This window comes from Oryx dammah, unplaced genomic scaffold (genome assembly GCF_014754425.2).
Source record: "Oryx dammah isolate SB20612 unplaced genomic scaffold, SCBI_Odam_1.1 HiC_scaffold_11, whole genome shotgun sequence".
NCBI lineage: Eukaryota > Metazoa > Chordata > Mammalia > Artiodactyla > Bovidae > Oryx > Oryx dammah.
This window is the reverse complement of record NW_024070195.1, coordinates 42,204,884-42,227,780: the sequence shown is the minus strand read 5'-3', so window position 1 is coordinate 42,227,780 and position 22,897 is coordinate 42,204,884. Positions and strand designations below refer to the sequence as shown.

At 45.7% G+C, this 22,897-nt stretch overlaps 1 protein-coding gene across 1 annotated transcript; it reads right to left on the bottom strand.

The window, feature by feature from the left end:
- Window positions 1-12,558: 12,558 nt before the first annotated feature.
- Window positions 12,559-19,558, bottom strand: LOC120869815 (40S ribosomal protein S10). Its single transcript, XM_040249076.1, has 6 exons — window positions 19,433-19,558; window positions 18,148-18,297; window positions 17,772-17,943; window positions 15,693-15,770; window positions 13,297-13,352; window positions 12,559-12,652 (listed from the first exon to the last, which is right to left on the bottom strand). The coding sequence occupies exons 2-6, from the start codon at window positions 18,295-18,297 to the stop codon at window positions 12,611-12,613; spliced, it is 498 nt and encodes a 165-aa protein (XP_040105010.1). The 5' UTR covers window positions 19,433-19,558; the 3' UTR covers window positions 12,559-12,610.
- Window positions 19,559-22,897: the final 3,339 nt, after the last annotated feature.

The window sequence follows — 22,897 nt, the reverse complement described above, 5'->3', positions numbered from 1 at the left end:
CAAGGAGATCCAACCAGTCCATTCTGAAGGAGATCAACCCTGGGATTTCTTTGGAAGGAATGATGCTAAAGCTGAAGCTCCAGTACTTTGGCCACCTCATGCGAAGAGCTGACTCATTGGAAGAAACTCTGATGCTGGGAGGGATTGTGGGGCAGGAGGAGAAGGGGACGACCGAGGATGAGATGGCTGGATGGCATCACGGACTCGATGGACGTGAGTCTGAGTGAACTCCGGGAGATGGTGATGGACAGGGAGGCCTGGTGTGCTGCGATTCATGGGGTCACAAAGAGTCGGACATGACTGAGCAACTAAACTGACATAGTATAAACATTTGCACTTGGAAAACAAAAGTTCTGTGACTTTTGCAATATTTGCAATCTTGCAAAATTGCTTTATTGCAGTATTTGCTTTATTGCATGGCGTGGAACTGAACCAGCAATATCTCCGAGGTTTGCCTGTAATGTTATTGGCATTTCACTAAGCCCTGGACACAGAAGATATGGAATTTCAGTTAGTTGTAGTTAATCTTCACAGATTAGCAGAATTTCCCAAATCCTGGTCATTTTGGTTGTCTTTCTAGCTTCCTCCTCTGCCATTTTGTCTCTAATTTATTTTTTAGAGATTTATTTACTGGGGCGCCTCAGGTAACATGTGGGCTTCTCATTGTGGTGGGTCGGCTCAGTAGTTTGTGGCATGCAGCTTAGTTGCCCCATGGCATGAGGCATCTTAGTTCTCTGACCAGGGTTTGAACCTGACCAGGAATCAAACCCATGTCTCCTGCATTAGAAGGCAGATTCTTAACCACAGGACCATGAGGGAAGTCCCAAACACCCCAATTTTTAAAAATGGAACATGTAATTGAACAGATACTTCACAAAATAAGACCCCAAAATGCCCAAGCAACACACAGAAAAGTGCTTAAGATCATTATTATTAGGTAACTATAAAACTGCAAAGAGATACAATGTCACACTAATTAGAATGAATAAAATCAAAAAGACTTGCAACACTAAATGTTGGCTAGGATATGAGCAACTGAAACTCTGATACAGTGGTTGTGTGCCAGTTGTACAATGAAACACCACTCTGAAGAAACTTTCAGAAAATTCTTACTAAGTTAGACCTAACCTGCTGCTGCTGCTGCTGCTGCTGCTGCTGCTAAGTCGCTTCAGTCGTGTCCGACTCTGTGCAACCCCATAGACGGCAGCCCACCAGGCTTCCCCGTCCCTGGGATTCTCCAGGCAAGAACACTGGAGTGGGTTGCCATTTACTTCTCCAGTGCATGGAAGTGAAACGTGAAAGTGAAGTCGCTCAGTCGTGCCCGATTCTTAGCGACCCCATGCACTGCAGCCCACCAGGCTCCTCTGTCTATGGGATTCTCCAGGCAAGAGTACTGGAGTGGGGTGCCATTGCCTTCTCTGAGACCTAACCTATGACCCAGCAATTCCATTCCTAGGCATTTACTCAATAGAAGTAAAAATAAATGTCCACGAAAACTTACATGTTTATGGCAGCCTTATTTGTAATAACCCCAAATTGGAAGTAGCCCACGTGTCATGAGGAAAATAAATAAATGATGGTATATTCGTGCAATTGAGTACTACTCAATCATAAAACAGATTACTGACACATGCAATAATATGGATTAATTCCAAAAACATTATAAGTGAAAGAAGCTACTCATTTTGAAAAGTGTATGTTGGGAACTCCTTGTCAGTCAGTCCAGTGGTTAGGACTCTGGGCTTTCACTGCAGGGGCGCAGGTTTTGATCCCTGGTTGGGAAACCAGGATCCCACAGCCATGCAGTATAGCCAAATAAAAAAAAAAAAAGTGTATATTATATATATATATATATATATATATCCATTTCTATAAAATATAACTACAGACCAAACTAATCTGTGATGATAGATATCTGATAGTGGTTGTAGGAGGGCTGAGGAAGGAATTGTCTGGAAAAGGGCAGAAAACACATACTGGGGGCATAAAAATGTTTTATGTCCTGTTTTAGGCAGCGATTATACAGGAGTATGCAATTGTCAAAACTCATTGAACTGAATATCTAAAATCTGTGCCTTTCATTGTATGTTCATTATGTTTTAATTTAAAAGGTTAAAAATCAGTGATTTTTAATATCCCAGGAGAAAACAATGAGAAAATCAAATTAAAATACAATTCCATTTAAAATACCATAAGAATCCTTAGGAATAAATTTAACAAAAGATTTTCCACTTAACATTATAAAACGTTGTTGAGAGAGACTGAAGAAGATCTAAATGAATGGAGAGATAAACCTTATTAATCCATTGAAAGATTTGAGAGTGTTAAGAAGTTAATCCTCCCCAACTTGATCTGTATATTCAAAGCAATCCCAATCAAAGTCATGCCCACATTGTAATCCCCAGAACTTAAATAGAAAAGGGGACCTTCCAGGTGTGATAAAGGATCTAAAGATGGGGATATTAGCCTGCATTATCTGGGTGGGTCCAAAGTAATCAAAAGTGTCCTTAGAAGGGAAGGAAGGAGACAGGAGAGCCAGAGACAGAAGATGATGTGAGGACAGCAGCAGAGGTCAGAGAGAGAGAGATCTACAGACGCTGGTTTTAAGATGTTGGAAGGGGGCATAGGATGCCAGTGGCCTGCAGAAGCTAGAGAAAACAAGAACGAGATTGTCCCCAAAGCAGCCAGAGGAACAACTCTCCTGACCTGCTTAGGACTTCTGACCCCTGAAACAGTTAAGATATTAACAATAAATTTGTGTTGCTGTTGTTTTTCTTTTTTGGCTATGCCCCGTGGCATATGGAATCTTAGTTCCCTCACCAGGGATCCTCCCCTACGTTGGGAGCGTGGAATCTTAACCCCTGGACCACCAGGGAAGTCCCTAAATTTGTGTTGTTTTAGACCCCTAAATATGTGTGGATTTGTTATAGCAGCAATAGGAAATGAATACACCTGGCAAAAAATGAAAACATATGTCCACAAAAAGACCTGTACAAAATGTTCACAGCAGCTTTAATTCATAATAGCCAAACAACACAGACGTCCACCTGTGATGCAGGGGCGTTTGGGGGTGGTTTGGGAAGGGCTGGGGAGGTGGATTAACTAAAAAGAGACATAAGAGAATTTTACGGGAAAGTGAAAAGTTCTACATCCTCCAGGCAAAAACCAAGCATATACCAGTGATTGAATAAGCTGGGATTTTTGCTTCTTGCAGTAATGGAGAACACATACCAGGGAAGAGCCTAGGGCATCTCAGGTGTTAAAAACAACTTAGTTTAGGTGATTTGGGGCAAGTTTTAAAGAAACAGGGCTTTGTTCTGGATTGGATGCTGTCGGGAAGCAGGGTAGTTCTATGATTGGGTATCTTAAAAAAATCTTCCCTAGAAGGAGGGAGGAATGAACATGGCTAAAGTCGTAACTGGTGCAAAAGCAGTCTCTCATATCAGCTAGGAGAGTGGTGTGTTTTATATTTACTGGTTTACTGTGAACTTGTTTTTCTCTGTGCTTAGACAAGATTATAAGGGCTTCCCTCATAGCTCAGTCGGTAAAGAATCTGACTGCAATGCAGGAGACCCGGGTTCGATTCCTGGGTCGGGAAGATCCCCTGGAGAAGGAAATGGCAACCCACTCCAGTATTCTTGCCTGGAAAATCCCATGGACAGAGGCGCCTGGCAGTCTACAGTCCATGGGGTCGCAAGAGTCAGACATGACTTACTGACTAAACCACCACCAGCACAGACACGATTATAAAGTTTTTTGACTTTGAGTCACAGTGTCACCTTCTAGATGCAGATGTTAGATGACATCGTTTATATCCAACAGGAGAGTGACTTGGCCTCACTGTGAGCGCCAGGCAACTTGCAGCATGCCAAAGCCTGCTTGTAAGGGTCAGGCCAGTTCCTGGATGTCAGAGGCTGCTTTTCTCTTTCTTAGGCAAGTGAGTTAAATGATTGGATCCATTTGTCAAAAGGGCTGAGTTAGGATTTGCATATTACATTGTCAGGTGGTCCCCAAATGCCTCTATAAAGAAAATAAAAATGAATAAATTGCAGTACATCCACACAGTTGAATACTACTCAGCAATAGAAAGGAATAAACTACCTATGCAGGCAACATCATGGATGAATCTCAGAGCCATATGCTGAGCAAAATAAATCAGACACAAAGGAGGACACACTGTATGGTCCCAGTGTTCTTTAATGTATATATGTGTGTGTGTATATATATTTATATGACTGCATCACGTCTTAGTTGCAGCTTGTGGGATCGAGCTCCCTGACCAGGGGTTGAACCCGGGCCCTCTGCATTGGGAGCATGAAGTCTTAGCCACTGGACCACCAGGGAAGTGCTCTGGTTCCAGTTTCCTGATATTCTGGGGAAGATACAATTATGAAGAAAGTGTTGACCACACAGGGGCAGCACAGCAGACCTTTTTAGGGTGATAGAAAGGTACTATAGCTTTGCTGTAGTGGTGGTTACATGCCTGTGCTTAGTCGCCAGTCATGTCTGACCCTTTGCGACCCTCTAGACTGTAGCCCACCAGGCTCCTCTGTCCATGAGGATTCTCCAGGCAAGAATGGAATGGGTTGCCATGCCCTCCTCCAGGGGATTTTTCCCAACCCAGCGACTGAACCCAGGTCCCCAGCATTGTAGGCGGATTCTTTCCCATCTGAGCCACCAGGGAAGCCCAAGAATACTGGAGTGGGTAGCCTTTCCCTTCTCCAGGGGAACTTCGTGACCCAGAAATTGAACCAGGGTCTCCTGCAATGCAGGCGGATTCATTACCTGCTGAGCTACTTGGGAAGCCTGGTTACCTGCCTATTTTTATCAAAACTCAGAACTGTATCCCTGAAACGGGTGAATTTTACTGCATGTAAACGTGACTAAAAAATTATCAAGTTAGGGGTAAGTGAGTATAGGGATCGATGTAACAAGTGTGGCAGATTGTTGACTGTTGAAGCCTGGTGGTGGGTATATGGTAGCTTATTACACTTTTGTGTTTATCTTTGAAATTTTCCATATTTTTTTATTTTAATGGAAAGGGAAATCTCTGTGTGATGATGGCAAAGATGTCAGAGCACTTTGACTGTTCGTCCCTCCCCCCTCCAGTCCCCCTTCCTGTACTCTCTTTGCATATTAATGGGCTGGTGACCCTAGATCCTCAAACTGACCTCCTGCCTCTCCTGCTGAAATTAACTAGAACCATTTACTTTGACATTTCTTGCTGGTCCTCTTCAGAAATTTTTAATACCATTTGATTTGTGACTTTTACAGGTTTTGCTCCATTTTGAGGTCTCTTAATTCCCTCAGCTTGGGGATCCTTTCCCACTTAATATGTATTTTTATTTATTATCTTTCCTCTAATATGTATTTTTAAAGATGCCCTTCTCCTCACAATGGCCTCTTTGATATGTCAGTAAACCATGCAGGGCTTATTTTTTTTAAGTGGCTGTTCTTTTGGATTTGTGCCATGCATTTATCACGGGCTTCCCATAAAGCACTTTTAATAGAAATGGGCTCCAGGCTTTCTATGGGCTGTAACTTTTTCAACAATTCCTTTCATTTCTCCCCCTGCTCATGCCCTCATTCTGTCCTAGTTTCTCTTTCTAAAACTGAGCAATCCAATGATGGATTTCCCCCCTCCCTTTCCCGTTAGCAAGCTGAATGTGTATTGTGGTCACTATTGACTGAGTGGTTTACCCGTGACCACTCAGTGCCCCAGTGTGGTCACGGCACAGACCTAGATTCCGTTTACAATTTCCTGCAGTGGGGTTTCAAGTATTCATATTTGCCAAGCATCCAGCACTCCTGGCTACACCAATCCTCACCATTACGTTGTTAACTACTCACTCTCAATCTACAGGATAAAATCCCAACTTTCACACCTATTAGAGTGGCTAAAATAAAAAGACCAAACAGCCCAAGTTTCGGTGAAGATGAAAGCAATTCAAAGTGATATGCTACCAGTGGGAAATGTAAAATGGTGCAGCTACTTGGGAAAACAGTTTAGCCATTCCTCAAAATGTCACAAAGTTGCTGTGTGGTCTAGCAACTCCATCCCTAGGTATGTACCCAAGAGATGTAAATGGGTTAAAAACGGTGCTGTATCCCTACAATGGAATATTACTTTGCAACAAAAAGGAACTTGATACCAGGCAATGACTGTGATGGATCTCAATGTGGCTAAGAAGCCAGCCTATAGACAAGTGCATATGGTATAACTCCATCTTTATAAAACTCTAGAAAAGGGAAAGTGAAGTCGCTCAGTCGTGTCCGACTCTTTGCGACCCCATGGACTGTAGCCTATCAGGCTCCTCCGTCTATGGGGTTTTCCAGGCAAGAGTGCTGGAGTGGATTGCCATTTCCTTCTCCAGGGATCTTCCCAACCCAGGAATCAAACCCGGGTCTCCCGCACTGAAAGCAGACGCTTTAACGTCTGAGCCACCCTGACAGAAAGCAGATCAGGCACAAAGGCTGGGGATGGGGCGAGGGATTACCAGTCATTATTTTGATTTCATGGGCTTATACATATGTCAAAATTTATCAGCCTGTACATTCTAAATACGGGCATATCTCATGTATACCCCTTCACAGATACTGAGGTTTTTTTTAATAAATTGAGGGTTGGTGGCAACCTGGCATCAAGCAAGTCTATATGTGCCAGTTAAAATTTTTATTATTATTAAAAAATAGTATTTATTTGGCTGCACCAGGTCTTAGTTATGGCACTTGGTTGTGGCATGTGGGATCTAGTTCCCTGTCCAAGGATTGAACCTGGGCCCCTTGCGCTGGGAGCACCACGTCTTAGCCACTGGACCACCAGGGAAGTCACAGAGCCATTTTTTAAAATCAAATTTTATTGGAGTATAGTTACTTGACGATAGTTGTGTTAGTTTCCATTGTACAGCAAAGTAAAGCAGCTGTATGTATACATGTAACCATTCTTTTTCAGATTTCCTTCCCATTTAGGTCACCACAGTGCACTGAGTCCCCTGTGCTCTACAGTAGGTTCTCATTAGTTATTCTATACATCGTATCAGTGGTATATATACGTCAGCCCCAATCTCCCAACTCATCCAGGCCTCTCCCTTTCCTCCCTCAGTGTCCATACACTTACTCTCTCTGTCTGTGTCTCTGTTTTGCAAATAAGATCATCTGTCATCTACCATTTTCCAACAGCATTTGCTCACTTCATATATTATATTTTCTTAATTCTTGCAATATTTCAGACTTTTTCATTATTATTTGTTATGCTGATCTGTGCTCTTTGATGTTACTACTATGACTCGCTGAAGGCTCAGATGGTAGTTGGCATTTCTCAGCAATAAAGCATTTTTAAATTAAGATATGCATATTGGTTTTCAGACATAATGCTGTTACACACAGCAGTGCATCATCACTTATGAAAGTGAAGTTGCTCAGTCGTGTCCGACTCTCTGCGACCCCATGGGCTGTAGCCTACCACGCTCCTCCATCCATGGGATTTTCCAGGCAAGAGTACTGGAGTGGGTTGCCTTTTCCTTCTCCAGAGAATCTTCCCAACCCAGGGATCGAACCCGGGTCTCCCGCATTGTAGGCAGACACTTTACCATCTGAGCCACCAGGGAAATCCTATCATAACTTATACGCACCGGGAAATAAAAAAAATGTGTGTGACTCATTTTACTGCAATTCACTTTACTGCAGAGGTCTGAAAGTGAACCAGCCATATCGCCAAGGTCTGCCTGTATGTGTACTTTATGTCAATTATACCTCAATAAAGCTGAAAAAAAAAAAAAAAAGAATAAAAGTAGGGTCTTCCCCAGCAATCCAGTGGTTAACACTTCGTCTTCCAGTGCAGGGGGCACAGGTCTCCATCCCTGGTTGGTACACTAAGACCCCACATGCCACTCAATGTAACCAAACATAAGAAGAAGGAATAAAAAGAATACAGACTCCTGGGCTTGGGGAAGGGAGCCCCAGGCTGCTTCTCCGGTCACTCTGTGGATCTCATGCGACTCTAAACCGCCCAATGGAGCTCAGACGCTCGCAGTGGCCCACTGTGGGAGGCCTTTCTCTTGATGGTGTTTGCACCCCTCATCCCCAGAAACCACCAGCTCACTTCCAACCCCAGCCACTGGGCCACTTAGTGTATATTTCCAGGCCTGCCTTCCCAGCGCTGGCAGTCCCTCCACGGTCAGGGTGTATCAGTGTCACAGTCCCTTCTGCATTCCCAGTCTAGGTTCCTGCAGAGACTTTTTTTTGGCTGCACCACACAGCAGGATAAGGAAATGGCAGCCCACTCCAGTATGCTTGCCTGGAGGATTCCATGGACAGGGGAGCCTGGCAGGCTACAAGGCATGGAATCACAGAGTCGGACACGACTAACTCACACACACACACACACACACACACACACAGCAGGAATGTGGGGTCTTTGTTCCCCAATCAGGGACTGAACCCAAGCCGCCTGTCTTAGAAGCGTGGAGCCTTGACTACTGGACAGCCAGGAAGTCCCTTCCGCAGGGATAGTCTTTTTTCACCAGTGTCCTTTCTACAGAAGGGGATAGCTCTTCGGCGACCACTCCTGCCAGGACATCATTCACACAGCAAACAACTGTAAAGTAGCTACTGTTCGGTATAAGACCCTGGGTAAGGTTGTGTCAGAGAAAATGGTCTAGAACCTGAGCAGCTTCCACACAGCCTGGAGAACTTCGGCGCCCAGAGCATACCAGGAGACACCTCTAACTGGACTTTGCAGTAGGGTGGGTTCTACCAAGAAAGGCTTCTCAGAGGACATAATTTAATCTGAAGAATGAACAAGACCCCTGAGTGGATGGGGGTGGGAGAATTTCCCCCCACATGGAATACCACAAGCAAAAAAGCCTGAAGTTGAGAAAGGGTGTCAGTGTAGCTGGATTCTGGAATTTGGAGCTTTGTTTTGGTCGACAGATGAAACTGTTAGGCCATGCACGGAGCCTGCCATTGCCTAGATTCTAGAAGGCTCTGGAAGGCAACATGGAACTTTGGAAGGATTTTAAGATGAAGAGTACCTTTGTTTACATGTGTCTCTCAAAACGAACTGTGACTAGGGAGAGTAGTGGAAATCAGAGCAAAGCTACAGGCAACGGACCTCTTAGGGCATTGCACTGGTTCTGGGGGAGGTCCACAGTAGCACAAATCGAGGAGGAGCAGAAAGGGCTGGGGCTGTGGGGTGTCTTGCAGTCCTGCCTCCACACCCAGCATCATCACCTACTGCCAGTAGACCACCGAATAATCTCCTGAGACTCTGTCCTGAAAGCCCACTCTAAAAAAGTCACTGATCCATCCTCTGAGAGCCAAGAGTACTTTAAGTTCATTGGAAACAGGCAGACCAGGTCCCAGGACAGATTAAACCAGGTCTCCATCTGTGGGCTTTGAGACAATCGGTCTAGCAGTGCTCTCAGCAAGACTCCTTTCTCCCAGGCCTTAGAACCGATGAGCGCATTCTGAGGCAGACAAGGAGGAGCCTGTGAGCCCACATTGCTGTGGGGCTACTCCAAGCTGCATTCCCAAAGCTTGGAGACAGTCTGGGCACAGGTGTCCCTTGTCTCTTAGTCCTCACTTAGCTGGTCTGGCTTCTGGAGAAGAAGGCAGAATTGGGGAATTCCTAGGGCCCACACTGCCCTGCTGGAGGCCCAGGCCAGGCACTCACGTAGGGAGGGTCCAGGCGGGCCCTCATGTCTTCAGGCCCAGAGGATGTATCCTTCTCAAAAACATTTTCGTCTCCCAGCATCTAGCATAGGCATGTGGCAGCTGCTTCTCGAAGGTTCATTTATTAATCAAACCAAAGTGTGGACTTCTAGAGAAACACAGATGCTTAAAGCTGTTATTGGTACTCCCTTTAAGGGGACTGTATTTTTCAGAGAAAGGGGATTTGTGTCCATATAGGGAAGTTTGTATTAGGAAAATGTGCCTTCAGCTGTCAGCTTCAAAAATCCCTTAAAAATCCTCTGGAGCCTGTTTTGATGGTAGCGGTGGTGGGGATTAGCTGGTGAGCCAAATATGGGACTGGTGGGCAGGTGCCAGGCTTTCATGGGCCTCAAAACCAACCCTGGAAGAAAGGCTCAAACTTCTCCAAAGCTTCCACCCAGTGATGGATGTGCCCAGGGGGGCCTGTGCCCCTTGTACTCCATCCACCTCAAGTGACCTTCTCAGGCACTTGTATTAGCAAATATTTGTTTTTCCCAAACTTATTTTCTAAAAACCTTTTTATTATTTAGTTGTGGCATGTGGGATCGAGCCCTCTGCACTGGGAGCACTGACGTTCAGCCACTGGACCACCAGGGAACCTGGCACCACCCAACATTTTTGTTCTCCAATCCTGACTGGTCTCAGCACCAGCCCCCTCACGGGACACATGCACCTCTGGGTCACTTCAGCCTTCACTCACTCACCACTGCCCCTGCCCTTCATTTCCTTTGTCTGGACTAACGATTTGCCACCTATACAGTATCTGGTATTATGGTCTCAATGTAGAGCTTTGGTTTTGCTTTCCTAACTGAACAGTGAGGTCCTTAAAGAAAAATTTCAAGCCTTTCAAGGCTTCCCAGAGCATCTATCAGCATCAATCCCCAAGCAGCTAATGAGTGACTATTGATAGGCAGGGGTCACTCAATTTCCCAACATAGGGGAAAGGAGGAGGGAGCCCAGCAGGCAGCAAGAACACCTCCAACTGTGGATTTTTATCTGTAGTCTCTGACTCTACCCTGTAGATGCCTCGGGTTTTCCCAGAGCGCATGGGTCATCTTGGAGAACACATTCTGGAATGAATTTAAATCACGAGGGAAAGGGCTGGCAAAGAGCCCAAGCTGAGAAAGTGACATTTTAGGGCCAGAAAATCACCAAAGCTATACAGGAAACCCATCTGCGCCCTTGCTGGCCTCGGCGGGTAACAGTAAAGCTGAGAGCTAACATTTCACAGCAGAATCCAGGTTAAACAATCACAAGGCGTGCGAACACAGGCAACCACTTGACATCGCTCGCGCCAGCAGAAAAATTGGATAAAAAGCAATCTTTGGCAAGGCAGCCAAGGCTGCTCTGAAACAGCTTCCCCCAACACTGCCACTCTGCCAAGGCAGGCTTCTGCTCATTGGTGGTTCAGAATACAAAGTTCACCTCCCAGGGCCGAGTGCACACTCAGGGCTGCTGTCGGCTGCCACCCTGTGGTCTAAATTACAACAGCCTGTCAAGACTGAAATTGGTGGTTCAGCTCTTACTTAGTTCAGTTCAGTCGCTCAGTGTCCAGCTCTTTGCAACCCCATGGTATGCAGCACACCAGGCTTCCCTGTCCACTGGGTCAGTGATGCCATCCAACCATCTCATCCTGTCGTCCCCTTCTCCTCCTGCCTTCAGTCTTTCCCAGCATCAGGGTCTTTCCCAATGAGTCAGTTCTTGGCATCCGGAGCCTAAGTATTGGAGCTTCAGCCAACAGGTGAACTGATATGGCTTTGTGGGTGCCAGCGCAGAACCACTGACGCAGCTCAGGAAACTACCAGTGTCACCTGGCTATCACTCTCCCTCTCCATGTAAAGCTGCAGAACCCCACCAATGATCCCCACGTTCCCATACCCCTTAAAAGCCACTTCCAGCTAGTCTTGCTGGCTTTCCTTACCTTGGTGGGCCTGCTGGCTAACCCAGAGTTGCTCCTCAAAAGCTGACCCCTGTGCAGGAAGTCCTGATTATAACCATCAGCAGTCCTTATTTGATCTGCAAAGCGAAGTTGGCATCTCACCCAACAAACTTGCCTGCAAGCCCATGCCCCCTGGCACCACGCCAGGCAGATGGTGTTTGTAGTGGAGGACCACAGCAATTGTCCCATCAATCCTCTCTGGGTACTTACAAGATGGCACTCTGGTTAGAAGACTCTGCATTTTCATTGCCCTGGGCCCAGGTTCATTCCCTGGTCGGGGAGTGAATTTCCTGCACGCCAGGCAGTGTGGTCAAAACGGGAAAAGGTGACATCTGGCCTCACCAAGAATAAACACCATTCACTCATGTCTTATGCTGGGTCACCAACAAACTTCAGGAAAACAGTGCATTTCCTGTTTTGCAGGAACCCGGGGACAGCAAGAACTCTAGTTGTCTATTATTTTTCTGATTATGCAGAGATAAAAGATCCCAGGGTGGGGTAAGGGGCCTTCAGATGGCTGAGCAGTCCTTTTGGGATATTTTTGTGTGTTTTTCTGTTTCTTATAAACCCCGAACATCGAAGATTAGTAATTCCAGCACCAACTGAACAGCAGCTTTCCCACCAGACAGAGCCAAGCCAGCACTGTTGGTTTGGTCAAGACACTCAACTTTCCCACAACCTCCCAGAATGGTGACCACACTGGACAGGACTCTACAGGGAGCAAGTTCTGGAACAGGGAGGGCCAGGTCAAAACCAAGCACTACAGCTCACACAGCGACAAGTGATGTCACCCTGTAAAATGACAATTCCCAAAACCAATACGGTCCTGCCCCACTTACACTCTAACCCTTAAACCTGAACCATTCCTGTTTAGGTTACATAATGCAAACAAAACAGGGCACACAAAATTAATTTTTTCTGTTTACAGGTTTATTCAACATAAAACAACCCCTTTCAACTTTACTGAGGTGGCTGACCACGTCCACGACCAAATCCGCCTCTCTGCAAGAGAAAGTACATATCAGCATCAGTGGTGTGCCGGGCACTGGAGAGGCTCCCAAATGTAAGGGCTCAGGGGATCCAGCCCTGCCTCTTACAGACTCTGGGGTCACCTCTGTAAACTGGGATTAAGGACACGCACTCTGGAGCATGCCCATATACACACATGGAAGCACCTAGCAACAGGACGTGATCCTGCGTCGCCATATACACTTTTTCATAAAGGAGACCTAGAGAACAACAGTGCCCCGTCAAAAGCTGCTCAGGGGCAGCAGCTGTCCTGACAGTGATACACCATGCAGGGGCTGAATACTCTACTCAGATTAATTAATCTCACAATTAGCCCGAGATAGGTATGACCACCAGCTCTATTTTATACATGGGAAACTGGGGTCCAGAGCCTGCTCAATCTCCAGTGTCCAGTTCTCAGCTTAGTTCACGAAACTAACCCGGGGGATAAGGCTAACCGTTACTGAACTAGAAAATACCACTGTGCCTCATGGAGTGTTGATTTGTGAGATCAGTAATTGCTTTCTTTACAGAAGACTGCAGGCTGTGCCTGAATGTAAAAACCTGTTTGGATTTGTGGTTAGGACATCCCTGCAGAAGCAGATCCAAAGGGTTGAGAGCAAAAAGGGGACACTTACAAACTGGAATTCAGTTGCTGACCCAGCTCCGGCCTCGGCTTTCTTGTCGGCACCAGCTGAAATGAGAAACACAGATTTAGCTGCATCATATGGTCTGATCTACTACAGAACAAGGGCAGACAAGTGACCCAAGCCCACTTTGCAAGAAAAGTCATGTCAGCAAAGAATGAAGTACGAGCAAATTACACCCTGCAGTGGGGAAACATCTTCTGAGCCACCTTTGCTCCCGCCTTCATCCTGAGCAAGACATCTTTCTAAACTCACAGCCCAAACTACTGCCTTCTCCAGGAAGGCTGCCTTGACCACAAAGTCTGGACCATGTGCCCTTTCTATATGGTACTTCCTATCACTGAGTTACTTCCACACTTCAGACCAGCACCCAGCTCACAGGGGGAGCTCAGTGAAGGGAGAACTAAGAGGTAAAGATGAAACAACAAGATGAAAGATCTAGTACCGCTCTGCCCTATACAGCAGCCACCAGTCCAAACTGAAATGTGTGCAAAATATCACGAGACTTCAAGACTTGAGCGAAGGCAAAGTATCCCACTAACGTACATATTAAGCTAACAGTTCAGGGCTTCCCTGGTGGCTCAGTGGCAGAGAATCTACCTGCCAATGCAGGACACATGGGTTCAATCCCTAATCCAGGAAGATCCCACATGCCTCGGAACAACTTAGCCCATGAGCCACAACTACTGAGCCTGTGCTCGAGAGGCCATGTTCCACGAGAAGCCACTGCACCGCGACTAGAGCAGCTGCAACTAGAGAAAAGTCCACACAGCAGTGAAGACCCAGCACAACCATAAATAAGTCATTTTTTAAAAATCAAGGTAACATTTAAAAATATACTGGAATTAAAAAAAGTTTAACATACACATAAACTTTCTATGAAAATTTACAATTCACATTTGAGGGGCAAGGTGGTAGCAGTGGCAGGGCTAAATCAGTAATTCCTATCCAAATCGACCCTACCTCTGGCTCAAGTCAGACCACACCCACTACAGGTTGCTGCCTACTCAGCAGCACCCCCCCAACCAGAGAGCCACACATCTTCATACCTGATCATGCCCATCTCTCCCTGAAATGCTCACTTCCCCATCCTCAACTTCAGGACCAACTGTCACATCCTCTGACTCATTTCCAGTGTACCTTGACTTCTAAAAAGAGCAACCACGAACATTCTCTGAACCAAGAGCTCGTCTGCTGGAGGAATTCTTTTTTAGGAGTATTTAGTTCAAGTGCTCACTTCCATCAGGATTTCACATCTGAAGAATCAGGTACCACAAGTAGGAGACAACAGTGAAGTCAAAGTCCTTCAATTGCATCTGACACTTTGCGACCCCATGGACTGTATGTAGCTTGCCAGGCTCCTCTGTCCCTGGGATTCTCCAGGCCAGAACACTGGAGTGGGTTGCCATTTCCTTCTCCGGGGGACCTTCCCCAGGTCTCCTGCATTCCAGGCAGATTCTTTACCATCTGAGCCACCAGGCAGGAGTAGTAAAAGTATACATTCCCTTTTATGTCTTGCTTTTATATCACAAATTATTACTTCTGCAACAAGGACAGTCTCTTTAAACCAAGCTGAATGGCTCCCCATCTTATTTCAGAATAAAAACTCAAGTCTTACCATGGCCCACAACTACAAGACATCCTCACCTACCACTCCCGCCACCTTCTGTTTAGACAAGCCAGACGCCTTCCCCCAGTAGCCCCACTACCTCCAAACGTTTGCTTCTATTTCACTTTGACAGAACTTTTCCCGCAAATCCTACTGGAAATTTCAATACTTACTCCCCTGCTTTAATTTTTCCCTGTGGCACCCACCATGGACATGATTATACACTTATTTTTGCTTATTCATGTCCTAATACCAAAATGCAAGTTCAAGAGAGAAGAGCATCTCATCTTTTTATGTCCACTACTACCCACTAGCTCCTAGAATCGTGTCTGGCATAAACCATAGGCACTTAATATATCTATTGTATGAACAGACATCTGTGGTTCCCATCAATGCGAATACCTGCTATTTAAAAACAAGATTTTGCATTATTTTGGCAATAAAAAGAAACAAACGTGATGGGAGTGGGCCCTGCCCTCAAGTAATTTACCACACAGGAACACAAAACAAAGAAAAGCATGTTGCTCTCCTGAAAGTTTTCAGTTTTGTTCCAGTTAAAAGTCTTTAAAGTGTTTTGTGTCCCCGGCTCAGAGAGCGTCCCTCCTAACCCCAACCCCTGCAGAAGGCAAGGCGCACAATGGACTCCAGATGGTATGACCTGAGATGAACCCAAGGATCTTCACTGGTCACCTTGGGATCTTCAAGGGCCGAGCCCCAGGCAGGGGAGAATCCCGAGACTCCACCCCAACACCAGATCCACACGCCGATAGATACTCACGGGGCACGGCGCTTCGTCTGTAGGTGTCTCTGTCGGCTTCCCCTCGCGTGAGTCTTGCGGGTCGCTCTCCCTCCAGACCTGCACAGATAAAACCGCAATATGAACACAAGGCAACATGGGAACTCTGCTCCTTTCAGGCCTAGAAAATTCAAAACTGCTCTCTACTTTCGCTTTGCAAAAAAACTTGGTTATGATTCATTAATGGGACAGGAACTCCTACACCCAGAACTGTCAGCTAGATACTTGCCATCACTGACATTCTGACCCCTCAAAGACCTAGGAAAATGCACATCCTATTAAAAATGTTACACATGGCAACCCACTCCAGTATTCCTGCCTGGAGAATCCCATGGACAGAGGAGCCTGGCAGGCTACAGTCCATTGGGGTTGCAAGAGTTGGACATGACTTAGCAGCTACACCACCACCACACCTGCAAAAGGTCTGCTTTCTTCTATTTTATTTCTCAACATAGATTTCCCAAATATCTGGCAAATAAAGAAACCCAGTCATTTCTACAAACATTTGAATGGCCAAAATTTTGAACTTGACCCATCTCTGAAATAGAAAACTTCTAGTGCAAACAGGAAAGGAGTCACCATAAGCAGCAAGCCTCACCTCCAATGTAAGTATATAAATAGAAGCCACCAAGAATCCTTTAATTCCGCTCAGGCTTTGCCTTATACCTCACTAGGCTGTGAAACGTACGTATTAAGGCAGATTTTAAAAAAGCTACGTTAACATTCTAACACTGGAAGGTTAATCCAGCATTCTCTCTACCCTGTTACTCCACAAAATTATCTATAGCATTTATGATTCTTTAAATAAAAGTAAGACTGATTTCCAAGGTGCAATGAAGAACCTTTGCTCTAAACATATGTAATCCTACCTAACCAGTAGAATACCCTTGTGAGTTTTCATAAAGAATACAAATTCCTGAGCTCCATGACGTCTTTCCAGGGAACCTAGGCAGTCTGATGATCATGTTTTTAGTAATCTCCGCATTTCATTATTCAAACTCATAAAACCTCCGGTGCAGGCTTTTTTTTTTTTTTAAAAAAGAAAATAAGGGAACCATAAACTTGACAAATGCCAATTGTGAGCCAGCAATGATCTCAAGTCAGAAGGTAACTCCCTGCAAACAAGATCCTTTCACAGTGTTATCTGTGTATACGTGTGTATATATATAGATATATATGTATATATACATACACACACTCTCTCTCTACATCCGTTCTGTCCTATTTGGCTTTTGATTATTTTCCTCCCATTGCCAAGAAACTCTTTTCATTTCTTTCACGTATGGTAAACAGCTTTGCTCTGGGCTTCTTGGGGGATAAACACTTTGGTCTACTTGAACTCTCAACACCCTGCCACATGTATCTGGCCTGTGTTTAATACTACTTCTTGGGATGGCCTGAAGACCTGTGTTCAATTCCATTTGATGTTCTAGGACTTGACTTAGATCTTGCATGCCAGAGTACCCCAAAAGCTGATTCCACTCTTTCACCCATCCTGGATCCTGTGGAGTTCGTGCAGCTAAACTTTAAGAGCAAACAAGTGAGGCCTGCTGCAAACAGGGACTTCTAAGATGACAAATACATCTACAAGTCTGTGGTCCAAGGCCATTTTTGCTGGTTATAAGCAGCATTTACAAAACCAGAGGGAGCACACAGCTCGCCTGAAAACTGAAGGTGTATATGCTAGAGATGAAATTGAATTCTATCCAGGTAAGAGATGTGCTTATGTGTACAAAGCAAAGAACGACACCAACTCCTGGAGGAAAGGCTAACAAGACCAGAGTTATCTGGGAAAAGACAACCTGCACTCACAGAAAACAGTCGCATGATTCATGCCAAATTTCAGAGCAGTCTTCCTGCTGAGGTCATCTTTAAGAATTTAAACTTGCACAAGTATGACTTTGTTCTCCTGTATTTTTGTTTTTTAAAAAAAAAATTTGACTCCGGTGGTGGTGTATTAATAAGACCACCTCCTTGCTCACACAAAACCCCACCATTTCACCTCTCCCTGCAGAAAGAACTTCAGAGGATGCCCTTGCAGACATTACGTGAGCACTGTACCTTTGGGCCGTGGCCGGCCAGTCTCAGGACGGCTGCGGCGCAGGGTGGCGGGCACGATCTCAGGGGGCAGGTGGAGGTAATCGCGGAGATACTGGATGCCCTCGTTGGTGAGGTACCAGTAGAAATGTCTCCAGGCAAACTGTTCCTTCACGTAGCCTCGTGACTTGAGAGACTGTAAGAGGGAAAACCACTGTTAACACAGAACTAGAGGCTTGAAGCTAGGAAGGCAGTGCAAACGGGAAGCTAAACTGCACAGCAGACAAGCTTCCACAGTGTATCTACCTTACGGCCCTTTAAGGTAGCAAGTAGCACTGGGAGTCCTGACTTTGCCTTGACCACCAGTGGAAAAGCCCCCCTCCACCCGCACCCCACCTACCTGCATGGCTTTCATGACGTGAAGATTGGGCACATTCTTGTCTGCTAGCTCCGGGTGCTTGGGCATGTGGACATCCTTCTTGGCCACCATCACCCCCTCCTTAAAAAGGAGTTCATAAATGGCAATCCGGTTCTTCTTGGGCATCAACATCTGTAAGAAGGAAGAAATAAGCAAGAATACTTCTGAGCACTGTGGCCAGAGGCCATAACCCAGTTCATCACCCCCTAAGACTGAACACACACACACGAGTGACTATCCAACCAGCAAAAGTCTCAAACATTCCGAAAAACAGGAATTTAAACCCCTGCACACTTAAGCCCAACAGTCACTAGTTCCCTTCTCCACCCTCAAAAACAGGATTAAGAAGTTGTCAGGACTTTAAGATAAAACGAGGGTGGGGCTAGGGGGACATTCCCGCCCCTGATTTTCACTCTCACAACGCAAGTATACACGGGGCAGGAGTCAGACCCTTATAGTGAAAGTCACTCAGTCCTGTCTGACTCTTTCAGAGTTCATGGAGTTCTCCAGGCCAAATACTGGAGTCGGTAACCTTTCCCGTCTCCAGGGGATCTTCCCAATCCAGGTCTCCCGCATTGCAGGCGGAACCTTTGCCAGCTGAGCCACCAGGGAAGCCCAAGAATACTGGAGTGGGTAACCTATCCCTTCTCCAGCGTATCTTCCCGACCCTGGAATCGAACCGGGGTCTCCTGCATTGCAGGCGGATTCTTTACCAACTGGGCTGTCAGGGAAGCCCCTCAAGCCCTACACCCTTGGAGTGTTTGGGGCGCATCAGCAACTGTACCTAATGCGGCACGCGCGGCGGTGCCTTCTGGCGAGCGAGAAGGGGCCAGAAGAAAGCCTGTCGATTCGTGACGGGCCTCTGACCCCAAAGCAAAAGGCTGAGGCCCTCACAGCCCACCCCTCTACTCCTAAACCAGAGCTCCATGGCCGAGCAGGGAGGCAACTCGAAGTGAGGGTTCTACCCCGAAAAAAAGAAAAAAGCGGGCGGAATGGACGCAGTCTCCCGTCTTGCCCGGACGGTCCCCGCCACGCTAAGGCTTCATCTTCCCCTCCTCCATCCAGACACCAATCTTCGCCTGCCAGGGCCCCACTACTCCCCCCCCCCCCGCCAAGAAATGAGCTTCTGGGCGCTGCCTGCTCGGAAATAGACGTGCGGGGAGCGGGAGAGGGCCCCCGCCACCCTAAACCCGGCGAGGCACGACGGCGGCGGCGGAGACAGGGCCAGGATGGGGGCCGATGGTACCGCGGCGCCAGAGGGACTCACCGCGACGGTTGCTGTGTCCGGGGCCGGCGCTGGAAAGGAAGGGGCGTGCGCCGCGCGGGGCCTCTTCCGGGCTGCCGGGCCCCGCCCCCTGTCAGGACCCGCGAGCTGCCTGAGGCGGCCTCGGCGGTGCCTGAGAGACTGGCGGCCCCGGCGGCCCCTGCGGCCCCGCACCCCGGCCGGCCTGAGGAAGTGCGGGAGTGGGAGCCGGCGTGCTTTATCAAAAAATGATCACCTTCATGCCTGGTCGGGTCCTTTAGAAACACCCTACGTCTTTATTTTCTCCGTTTCCCGCCGGTTAATTTAATTTATTATTATGTAAGGAATATATGCTCTTTGAGCAGGGAAAAGGAGATACCATCTGCCTACAAAATAACAGTGACGGCAATACCAATAATGAAAGAATAAAATTCCATCAACCGATGAGTCGCTATTAACGTTTTGGTATGAATTGAAAGAAAAGTGTTAGTTGCCTAGCTCAGTCGAGTCCGGCTATTTGCGACCCCATGGGCTGTAGCCTGCCAGGCAAGAACACTGGAGCGGGTTGTCATTCCCTTCTCCAGGGCATTTTCTGGACCCAGGGATCAAACGTGGGTCAAAGGAAATGTATTTTTTGACAAAAATGGGATGATTTGTACGTATGTTGTGGTATGATATGTGGAAACCTGTTTTTTGTTGTTGTTTTTTTTCGTTTACAGCTATCTCATGAATCTCTCTTCAAGGTAATTAATACCTACAATTTTAATGACTAGGTGGTAGCCCACTAATGGATGGTTTAAGCAACACTCTATGATTGGGTATATATATGTATATATATTAATCCTTCAGTGTTAGAACTAACGATGCCACACACTTATCTACACACTTGTCACGTAGTCTCTTTAGGACAAAGCCCTAGCAGTGTAATTGTTGAGTTACAATGTTAGCGCATACCAATAATGAAAGAATAAAATTCCATCAACCAGTGAGTCGCTATTAACGTTTTGGTATGAAATGAAAGAAAAGTGTTAGTTGCCTAGTTCAGTCGAGTCCGGCTATTTGCGACCCCATGGACTGTAGCCTGCCAGGCTCCTCTGCCCATGGGATTTCCCAGGCAAGAATACTGGAACGGGTTGTCATTTCCTTTTCCAGTGTTATGTATATTTTATCACAATTTAAAAAAAGTAAGATTCATACATGTATACAGATTTTTTTTTTTTAATATCTTGAACATTTGAACAAAGAACAACATAATCTAAGTGACCAGTCCTGGTCAAGCAGATTTGGAAAAGAATACCATAGAATTCCTAGCAATAAAAACTAAAATGATTGAGATTTGAAAGTTAATTTTAAAAAATAACAGATTTGATACACTTGAATAGAAAAATCATGAAATAGAAGACAGAAGTAAAACAAGAACAAAAAAAAAGCATTCACCACGTAGTCCAGAGATTAAAAGAGGAAGGACAAGTGAGAGCAGGCAGGGATACATTAGGAGTCTGGAGTTAACATATACACACTACTACGTATAAAATAGGTAAACAGCAAGGATCTACTATATATGGCACAGGAAACTCTACTCAGTATTATGTAATAACCTATAAGGAAAAGCATCTGAAAAAGAATAGATAACTGAATCACTGCTGTGTCCTTGAAACTGACATGATATTGTAAATCAACTATATTTCAATAAAATTTGGGGAGTCATGGGGCAGGGCATGAGGTCTCTTAGTTCCTTGACCAGGGATCAAACCAGTGTCCCCTGCAGTAGAATCTTGACCACCTGAACCACCAAGGAATTCCCAATACAATTTTTTTAATAAAGAAAAAAATATATAATGGGAAAAAAATAAAGGAGATGGAATAGTTGGAAGAAAGCATTTGAGGTGGGAAGGATCAAGAGGGAAAGTCTAATATATGTCTATGTGAAATCACATAAGGAAATGATAGAAAACATGGGAAAGAGACCCTCCAGAATTCTTGGAAAACAGCACACTTCAGATGTACTGCTATCTTCAAATTCCAACTTGGATAAATAAAAACAGATCCATGCCTAAACATGTCATAATGAAGATGTAGAACATCAGAGATAAGGAGAAGATCTTGTAACTAGCCAGCAGGAAGAGACAGGGGTGATGGCTCACTTCCCAGCAGCAGCACTGGAACACATTTTACTGAAATACAGCCTCACAGGTCTCTTCCCTTACCAGAGCTAGAGTGATCCTGCTACTATATCAGACCAGGTCACTCCTCGGCTTAAAATCCTCCGATGACTCCCAGTTCATTTAAAAGTCTCTGTGCTGTTCAGTTGCTAAGTGAAGTGAGTGAAGAAGTGAAGTCACTCAGTTGTGTCCTACTCTTTGCAACCCCATGGACTGTAGCCTAACAGAATCCTCTGTCCATGGGATAGTCCAGGCAAGAATATTAGAGTGGGTTGCTATTTCTTTCTCCAGGGGATCTTCCTGACCCAGGGATCGAACCTGGGTCTTCTGCATTGTAGGCAGCCGCTTTACCATCTGAGCCACCAGGGAAGTCCAAGTCATGTCCAACTCTTTGTGACCTCATGGACGGCAACATGCCAGGCTTTCCTGTCTTTCACTATCTCCCAGGGTTTGTTCAAACTCATGTCCACTGAGTCAGTGATGCCATCCACCGTCTGTCACCCCTTCTCCTCCTGTCCTCAATCTTTCTCAGAATCAGTCTTTTCCAATGAGTCAGCACTTCACATCAGGTGGCCAAAGTATTGGAGCTTCAGCTTCAGCATCAGTCCTTCCAGTGAATATTCAGGACTGATTTCATTTAGGATTGACTGGTTTGATCTCCTTGCTGCCCAAGGGATGCTCTAGAGTCTTCTCCAACACCACAGTTCGAAAGCATCAATTCTTTGGCTCTCAGCCTTCTTTATGGTCCAGCTCTCACATCCATACAGGACTACTGGAAAAACCATAGCTTTGACTAGATGGACCTTCGTCAGCAAAGTGATGTTTTTGCTTTTTAATACACTATCTAGGTTGGTGATAGCTTTTTTTCCAAGGAACGAGTGTCTTTTAATTTCATGGCTGCAGTCAGTATCTGCAGTGATTTTGAAGCCCAAGAAAATAAAGTCTGGCACTGTTTCCATTTTCCCCCCATCTACTTGCCATGAAGTGATGGGACTGGATGCCATGGTCTTCATTTTTTGAATGTTGAGTTTTAAGCCAACTTTTTCACTTTCCTCTTTCACCTTCATCAAGAGGCTCTTTAGTTCCTCTTCACTTTCTGTTATTAGGGTGGTGTCATCTGCATATCTGAGGTTATTGATATTTCTCCTGGCAATCTTGATTCCAGCTTGTGAGTCATCCAGCCTGGCACTTCCTATGATGTACTCTGTATATAAGTTAAATAAGCAGGGTGACAATATACAGCCTTGATGTACTCTTTTCCCGATTTTGAACCAGTCTGTTATTCCAAGTCTGGTTGTAACTGTTGCTTCTTGACCTGCATAGAGAT

What these genes read in the sequence shown, in the direction of transcription:
- LOC120869815 (XM_040249076.1), bottom strand. Translation starts at nt 18,297, where the DNA reads ATGTTGATGCCCAAGAAGAACCGGATTGCCATTTATGAACTCCTTTTT. An exon ending in ACGTCATGAAAGCCATGCAG is followed by an intron (nt 17,944 to 18,147) that starts GTAGGTGGGGTG and finishes TCCCTCTTACAG; the next exon opens with TCTCTCAAGTCACGAGGCTA. An exon ending in TGGCCGGCCACGGCCCAAAG is followed by an intron (nt 15,771 to 17,771) that starts GTACAGTGCTCA and finishes TTATCTGTGCAG; the next exon opens with GTCTGGAGGGAGAGCGACCC.